Source organism: Danio rerio, chromosome 12 (assembly GCF_052040795.2).
Source record: "Danio rerio strain M-AB ecotype USA chromosome 12, GRCz13ab, whole genome shotgun sequence".
In the NCBI taxonomy this organism is placed as follows: domain Eukaryota; kingdom Metazoa; phylum Chordata; class Actinopteri; order Cypriniformes; family Danionidae; genus Danio; species Danio rerio.
In genome coordinates, this window is record NC_141032.1 from 8,219,626 (window position 1) to 8,228,943 (window position 9,318).

General features: G+C 34.2%; 1 protein-coding gene and 1 long non-coding RNA gene across 22 annotated transcripts in view; one reads left to right on the plus strand and one right to left on the minus strand.

Moving 5' to 3' along the window:
* The window catches only part of ccdc6b (coiled-coil domain containing 6b), a 28,895-nt gene extending 20,589 nt beyond the window's left edge, over positions 1 to 8,306 (minus strand). For 20 of the 21 annotated variants that reach the window (XR_015503336.1, XR_015503332.1, XR_015503335.1 and 17 more), the window contains exons 1-2: positions 8,053 to 8,301; positions 2,375 to 2,524 (exon numbers count right to left, since the gene is read on the minus strand). Coding sequence is in view for 2 of the 21 variants with exons in the window: in XM_087274749.1 (XP_087130875.1) it covers positions 2,375 to 2,524; positions 8,053 to 8,286 (384 nt within the window). In the remaining 19 variants the exon portion in view is untranslated. 21 annotated transcript variants of the gene reach the window in all.
* LOC147834390 (uncharacterized) lies at positions 1,615 to 5,694 on the plus strand. Its single transcript, XR_015503868.1, has 3 exons — positions 1,615 to 2,884; positions 2,974 to 3,715; positions 4,014 to 5,694. It is a non-coding gene; the product is annotated as an uncharacterized LOC147834390 (long non-coding RNA).
* Positions 8,307 to 9,318: the final 1,012 nt, after the last annotated feature.

Sequence of the window (9,318 nt, forward strand, 5' to 3'; positions counted from 1 at the left end):
TCAAAATTACTCATCCCAGCTTTTCGTTTCACTGAAAATCAAATGATGTTGCGTTCCTTTAAAAAGCATTTCAGGTGAACTTTATAACATCTGAACAGTGTAAAAAAGCCAGTAATTACAAGTAAACATCATGGAAATCATTTGGTTCCAGTTTTTTTTTTTTTTTGCTTTCCTTCCCGCTTCCTGATTTCCAGACTTAGCTCAGAACAACATTTGTTGAGTCTGAATGCTTACAGCTGCATTTCCACTAAATTTGCAACCATGACTCAACATTTTCCCATCTGTGATGAAGTGGGTACACAGATGACCATATGCTTCTCTGCAGCTCTCTTCCCCACTCCATCTTTGCCTCTTTCTCTCTTATTTCACAAGAAACAGTGGGCATACAAATTCCCCCACCCATTTAAGCCTTGATAAGTTCCTTAAAAATGGCATTGCTAAAACAGTTCCTATAAAAAGCATGAATCACTGCCTCAAAGCCGGATGAATTTCAAGACTGCACTGAAACTAGAAAGGGCTTAAGGAAGCTTTTTTGTTTTTTTTGCATGTAGTTACCACAAAAACAGCCATCTATCACTATAAGCAAGCGTGTGTGCAAGTTTAAATAAGAAGACTTGGTCAAGGCTGCTAATAGAGCAGATCTCGAACAGCATTTGCTGTACTACCAACATGGCACATGAAGCTGGGAACTATTTTCTTTTACTTACTGTTGAAGTCATTATTAAAAATATTAACCCTTCTGACTTTTATTTTATTTCATTTTTTTTTTCAAATATTTTCCAAATCATGCAAGACATTTTATTGAATTTTTTTTTACAGTTTTTCCTAATAATATTTTGTCTTCTGGAGAAAGTCTTATTTCTTTTATTTTGGCTAGAATAAAAGCAGTTTTAAATTTTTTAAAAACATTTTAAGGTCAATATTATTAGCCCCTTTAGCAATATATATATATATATATATATATATATATATATATATATATATATATATATATACACACACATATACATATAAATAAATATAAATATAAATATATATATATATATATATATATATATATATATATATATATATATATATATATATATATAAATATATATATATACATAAATATATATATATACATATATATATATATATATATATACATATATATATATATATATATATATATATATATATATATATATATATATATATATATATATATATATATATATATATTTATTTTTTTTTTTATATGTATATAAAATATATATATATTATATATATCTGGTAAGTAGGCAGACCATTGTATAATGACGGTTAATTCTGTAGACAATTAATGTATATTATTTGTATAGTAGTAATTATACATATACATAAAATTAATACACATTTAATTATCTACAGAATAAACCATCATTATACAATGGTCTGCCTACTTACCAGAGCATATGTAGGAATCATAGAGTGAAATTCAATACCCTTTCCATAAATTTTAAGACCTTATAACCGCTTTTTAACCAGAAACACTAGCAAGATTTTAACTTACAGTATATTTACTAAATATTAATGTAAGATACTAATCCAAAACTAAAACATTATTCATATACTGAATAAAAATCTATTAAAGAGCCCCTATAGTTTTTGAAAATGAGCTTCCATGCAGTGTGTAACACAGCCCTAAGTAATTAACGAACATCCAGCTGAGGTTTAAATCTGAAAGTGCAGCTTGTTTAAAACTATTAACTCTTTAGCAAAATAGTCAACTTAGAGTCGAATAAATGAATAGAGTTGGGATCGAATCTTTTGTTTGATTGCATCAGCATCGACACGTTACATCACCAAATAGTTCCAGTTCCAGTAAAATGTAAACGCGCTTTCACTTCAGACACTAGCAGAGGCGCGGGGAATCATGGGACTGATCATGACACGAAGATGACGATCACTGACAGATGGAGATTCGGCTGCAGGGAATAAAGGGTTAACGTTCATTTTCATAACACTTTTTTTTTCTAATTTGCTTTGTTTGAACAAGTGTCTAATCGAATTCATATCCAACATACAATCCATTGTGGGCAATATTAGCAGTTAGAGTACAGACACTTCTACACTTCAAATTATTTTTGACCATGTGGCATACTCTTTTCAACATTCTATGGTTTGGGACATACCAATTCTATATTCGAACAAATATTTAGGATGGATAGTATGCGAACTGGCACACAGCACTTGACTACCTGGCTTAGGTGTGTCTGATTGGGATTGGAGCAAGACTATGCAGGACATTGGCCTTTTATGACCTAGTTTGAGCTTAGCTTGAGTATTTCAGGCCTGTATATTACAGCAAAATGAATCCCAGACAGTGACTGAACAACAGCAGAGCACTTACTTGCATAAGTTTCCGAGAGAGCTCATTGGTGAGGAACTCCTCTTCCTTCTCATAGTTGACTGCTAGTGTTTCTTTCTCTTTCTGCAAGGCTTGAATCTTCTTGAACAGGGTATTACTGATGAACTCTTCTTCTTGTTCTGCTCTCGCTTGCTAAAAAATTAATATATATATATATATTTTTAAAAGCACAACAGCATTGCCGCCACAAATTGCTATGTTTTCGGTCTATAAAACATTTTTTTCCACTATGAAATGATATGATGAAGGGACAAATAGTAACAATAGTAATACAATTAAATAACACCTTTTATTTAAAGCCCCTTTCAAGAAACCCAAGGTCACTGTACAACATTATATACACAATTCAATAATTTAAAAATAAACAGACAGTATAGAAATATTCAGACTTGGTTACATTAATTGATATGAGACTGGAAAGAAAGCGAGCTGTCGAGGATGACACTCAAACTCTTAACCTGAGGAGAGGGGGAAACTGAAGTGTCATCTATAGTAAAGGAAATGGAGTCATATTTAGAGAGTGTAGATTTGGTGTCAACAAGTAGTTTTATCACTGTTAAGAAATTCATAGTGAATTTGAGGTGGTAATAAATAGTTGATAATAAAGTCCTGACTTTAATTAAACAAATGAAAACGTTTGTTACTGTTAATGGTTTGTAATAACCATTCTGAATACTAAAAAAATAATAGCTCAAAGATATTATATTCACTTTTTACTATTATCTCTTAACTTAAAAAAAATATATAATCTAAAGTTTTACACATTTCCTTAATTTAACCCTTGTGTGCTGTTGGGGATGTTTTCATCCACTCAGAGGTGATTTTGAGGCTCAATCTGGTCACAAAGTTCTCTGTGTTTCAGCAAATGGAATGATTTTCCCAAAAAAATTGACACCTTTTTGTGAAGATGCTTTGAAATTTTTCAAAAACTCAATACACTTTAGGCAATTTACAAACAGTAAAATTTATAAATGTTACCTCTTCTTAACACAGGGCTTACGCAGGTTAAAAAATATAAGACACTTTGCTTAGATATTTCACAATAAGGGTGCTTTCACGCTTGGTTTAACTGCCTGGACCAAACCCAAGTTTGATTGTCCCCGTCTTGCCACCTTCTTGGCTGGTTTGTGTTCACACCGTCTTTTTTCCTTCTGAACCCCGGTACGCTTGCGCCATCAAGCTGCTTTTTTTTGTACAGCTGTTGCTAGATGACGGCCACGAAAGCAAAGTGCCAAAATGGAGACATCCGCAAATCATGGTCATTCTGCTTTTACTGAATCTTTTGGTTTTGTTAGCAAAATCAAAATACAGAGAGCCACTTACGTCTACCTGCTGCACAAAAAATAAATAAATAAATAAATAAATTTAAAAAATTTGAACATCACGCGATGTCTGCAGACGTCATTTTTGGTGAAGACAAGCAGACATTTTCACTGTTTGCACTGGGTCAGACTCAGTCCCCCTTGTCGCCAAGGTATGTGATACACAGACACACACACACGAATAAACGTTATGAAAACTGAAGTTTGTTGTACAGTTGCCAGTTCACTTCCGTTATTTGGTACGATTGCAGTTATATCAGAAGTAACCCATGCCAGAGTTTGCACAAACTGTACTCCAGACCACCTTTCAGGCGGACTCGGGTATGGTTCACCCAAGTACAGAAGACACGTTTACACTAGCTAAACGTACTGTACTTTGGTGTAAAACTACCAAAAGTACTAGTGTGAAAGCATCCTAGGTGAAGAATCAGATTGATTTCCTACAAGCATCTAAAGTAAGTTGCCTTCTGTGACTTATGAATAAGGGTTGTTTTTTCTAAACGAGTCTACAAGAATTCAAAGCAATGCAGAGGGCAGTAAAATTAGACCTGTTTGAGCAGTGGTTTTACACATCATGAATGAGGATGTAATCAAAGGAATTTTAAGACTGTGGTTTCATTATAATGTATAGGGAAAAGCTAAGTTCAGTTGTGTAAAAGCAATTTTCAATGCACTCCAAACCTCAATTTCATAAATGAACTGAAAGTCTAACAGAAACCACGTTATTTCTGCATCCAGGTGTTGCCAAGTCTGCAAGCCTTAACCTTGAGGAAATAGGAAGTGTATAAAGATAAAGGGCTTTATGCAGATAGGGATGACTAAATCGGACTAAGCCAGAGACCAGCTGCTTTTTCTCACATTTGAGTATACAAATAAACATTTGCTCACGACATGAGAACAAATGTCATATGATCATCAAATATTAACTAGCAAGACAGACTGTACTGTACTGTACTTTACAGAACTGCAGCAACAACACATCAATATTTCATGCTCACAGGTTAATCAATTCATCATTCGGAGCATGTGACTGTTTGTGTTACAAACTCATTGAACTAAATGCCAGGTTAATATGCAATCCTATTAATCTTATAGTATCATACAAGATATATTAGGGCTTTTAATGAGCAACCTCATTAAAATGTACAGCTTTAATGATTGCATTATTAATTAGCAATTTTAAAAGTAATTTACCCAAAAGTGAAGTGAGCCATTTGGGTAAAGTTGGTTTTATATTTGCACATTTTGTCCTAATAATGTAATTATACTATAGTATTGTCCGCAAATTCTAAAAAAAGGTATATTAGCAGCCAGCTACTATCAGAGTCCAACATTGTTCACAGTCAATTAAACAGTGCTAATGTTATTTTGAAGGCATTCTTACATGCCATCTCAAAGCGAATTATTAAAGTAACGTGGCAAACAATATAGTGAGCGTGTTGTCTCTGTTCAAAAATGAACGAATGTGCAGATACAAAACCAACTTTACCTTGGTAAGTGAGCCTTGTCCATGTGGAAAAGTGCATTTTATACTCTTTTGTTAGCTTACTCATAAAAAAACATTTATTTAAACCAAACCAAGTGACCCAGCAAGCCTTTTTTATTTTTAAAAGATGTCTAATAGATGTCTAAACAACATTGTCTTAGCTAAAACAAGGCTAAATCTGGGCTGTCAGTGAAAATCGAAGACATCTAAGAATAGGCCAAAACTAGACTAATCATCAAATAAACAGAAATGAATGACTACACATGTAAAGCCTGTCTAATCTGTCTATTTTACGACTAGTCTACTTTTGGGCTGTTCTTAGATGTCTATTAGATTTTAATTGGCAGCCCAAGTTTAGCATTGTTTTAGCCAAGCTGTCTATGTTTAGATGTCTATTAGACATCTATTAAACACAAAATTGTTTGCTGGGGAGTTGTATATAAAAATAAGACTCACTTCCCACAGGTAATTAATATAAAACCAACTTTACCTCAGTAAATGAGCCTTATTCATAACATAACATATCTTTTAATTTTTATGCAGATGACTCTCAGCTGTATGTTCCCTTAAAATCTCAGAACTCCCTGCAGTCTCTAATTATTTGTCTTGAGGATATTAAATGTTGGATGGCAAAAAACTTCCTTCAACTTAATAATGACAAAACTGAAGTTATTCTCTTCGGCCCCTCAAAAACAAGAATGTCGTATATTGGGGGCTTGGGAAGTCTTGCACCGTATGTTAAATCGCAAGTAAAAAATCTAGGAGTTATCTTTGATTCTGAGCTTTGTCTAGAAAAACAAATTAGCTCAGTGGTTAAGAATAGTTATTATCAGCTGAGGATCATCTCCAGACTCAAATCCATTCTTTCCTTTCAAGATCTGGAAAAGGTCATACATGCTTTTATCACGTCCCGCCTAGACAATTGCAATTCTTTATATGTTGGTCTCCCCCAATCCTCATTGGCACGGTTGCAGTTGGTTCAAAATGCGGCAGCTAGACTTTTAACAGGCACCAAAAAACATGCTCATATCTCACCAGTTTTAGCATCCCTTCATTGGCTTCCTGTTAATTTTAGAATTCAGTTCAAGATTTTACTTATTGTTTTTAAAGCACTGAATGGGCAAGCACCTTCTTATATATCAGAGCTTATTAACTTACAGTCAACTCCTCGGTCTCTTAGGTCCTCAAATAAAATTTTACTTCAAGTTCCTCGGTCACGACTCAAACTGAAAGGGGATAGAGCCTTTGCAGTCGCTGCTCCTCGTTTGTGGAACCAGCTACCACCGGATATTACAAGTGCTTCTTCTCTCTCTATTTTTAAGTCCAGACTTAAGACACATTTTTATTCTATTGCATTCCCAGGCTTTTAATCTTTATTGTGGTTGTTGCTGTAATACTTTTATTCCTATTATTACTTTTATTGTTATCTTTTACTCTTTTAGAGTGTGTGCTATGGTTTTGTTCAGCACTTTGGTCAGTGCCAAACTGAAGTAAATGTGCTTTATAAAAAAAAACTTTACTTTACTTTACTTACTATTCGCAGGGAAGCATGCATTTTATACTCTTTTGTTAACTTAGTCATAAAAAAACACTTACTTAAATCAAACCAAGTGACCCAGCAAGCCTTTTTTGTTTTTAAGAGATGTCTAATAGATATCTAAACATTGTCTTAGCTAAAACAAGGCTAAATCTGGGCTGTCAGTGAAAATCTAATAGACGTCTAAGAAAAGGCCAAAACTAGACTAATCATCAAATAAACAGAAATGAATGACTACACATGTAAAGCCTGTCTAATCTGTCTGTTTGACGACTAGTCTAGTTTTGGGCTGTTCTTAGATGTCTATTAGATTTTAACTGGCAGCCCAAGTTTAGCATCGTTTTAACCAAGCTGTCTACGTTTAGATGTCTATTAGACGTCTATTAAACACAAAATTGTTTGCTGGGAATTTGTATATAAAAATAAGACTCACTTCCCACAGGTAATTAATATAAAACCAACTTTACCTCAGTAAATGAGCCTTATCCGCATGGAAGCATGCATTTTATACTTTTTTGTTAACTTAGTCATAAAAAAACACTTACTTAAATCAAACCAAGTGACCCAGCAAGCCTTTTTTGTTTTTAAGAGATGTCTAATAGATGTCTAAACATTGTCTTAGCTAAAACAAGGCTAAATCTGGGCTGTCAGTGAAAATCTAATAGACGTCTAAGAAAAGGCCAAAACTAGACTAGTCATCAAATAAACAGAAATGAATGACTACACATATAAAGCCTGTCTAGTCTATCTATTTTACGACTAGTCTAGTTTTGGGCTATTCTTAGATGTCTATTAGATATTAATTGGCAGCCCAAGTTTAGCATCGTTTTAACCAAGCTGTCTACGTTTAGATGTCTATTAGACGTCTATTAAACACAAAACTGATTGCTAGGGAGTTAAATATACAAAAATGAGACCGACTTCCCACAGGTAAATATTATAACCAAACACAATTAACGTTATAATATTGTGTTGCTAACTTAGTTGACATGCTATGATTGGTATTTCTCTGACAGTTTATTTCACTTTAAACGCAACCAGAACTTCAAGTCAAACATTAAGATGTGAATTAAAATGTGTTTGTTGGTTATTTTACTAATTCTAATAATAAATCTGAAAATCAGCATGACACACCAGACAACAATATGAGCTAATCATTAGCACATTAGCTTTAGAGAACTAAATTAACTGCAACAGCAACTCTAAATGTGTTTACCAGCACATGAAACACATAATCTGGTTATGACCAGTGTTTGCTTCCATTAGCATTCAGTTAATCAAGTATTAACAGTAAAAGTAGTCATGAATGACTCACTATGGTAACGCTGGCTTTGCGCAAGTCTCTGTTCTCCTCCTGCAGAGCTTTACACTTCAGTTTAAACGTCTCGAGCTCGATCTTCAACACTTTGTTTTCCTGCTGCAAAGACGCCAGGCGGTTGGACAGCTCCTCAAGACGAAATGAAGAGATGAGGATGGAGGAGGATGAAGATGAGGAGCAATGAGGGGTGGCTCCGTCAGTGTCGCTCTCACTCGCACTATCCGCCATCATTGAGCATCAGTGTGTGAGTCAACGTGAGGATGAGGGGGAATCAAATACTGCTGTGGCACGCGAGTCCCTGCAGCGACCCCTACTGATTCGATTCACTTGAAAATGCATGGGCGGGAGAGATTAAAAGTACGATTGGGGTTGATAACAATTCTGCGGCTTTAGATTGTGTATTTCAAGATTAAAGCTACAAACTATAGCTGTACATGGTTCAATTATTGATTAGACAGCCAGCGTTTTCGTGTGTTAGCTGTTAATTTTCTCAGCGCTGATTCGGTTGGACCAATCACAGTGAACTGTTCTCTCCCGTTTAATAAGAATTCACTTTATAGATTACTGTGGCGCATGTGGTCCGTAGCAGTTTAATTAATTATTCAACATTAATTATTATAATATTTATGAGTGAACAAATATTTAAAAATTTATAATGATAATATAATAACATAGTTGAAAACTTTAGCTGTTGCGTACAACTTATCAGGCCTTTACCAAACATCCTCACTCGCAAAAACAAATGAATTCTCACAATTTTCTAGTTCACGTTAACATTTTTGGTTTGTTTTAGCAGAAAACATCTTCATGGCGACAGCAGTCGAGCCTGATATAGAAAGCTGAAGACCCTGGATTCGGTTAGTTTGTCAGTTAAAACAAAATGGCCACATAAGCAAGATAGGCTATATGTTTTCTACTAAATGACATAAAATGTTCAACTGTTTCTATGACAAATTAAAGGGTTAGTTTACCCAAATATAGGGAAATTACCGGTTTATAAACATTGAGGATACATGCGCATCGAGGTTGCAGAAAAAAAAACGGGAGCGCTAGCATTTACAGCGAAGGAATTCAATTCAATTAACCTTTATTTGTATAGCGCTTTTATGTAGATTGAGTCAAAGCGACATGGGAATGACAGCGGAAATGACATCTGATGCGGTACAGAGTTTGTTGTTGTATTAGAGAAAAGTTATATTGATTACATATTATATATTATTATTATTTACATAATGCTTTCAGCATATTATAACAGCTTGTCAC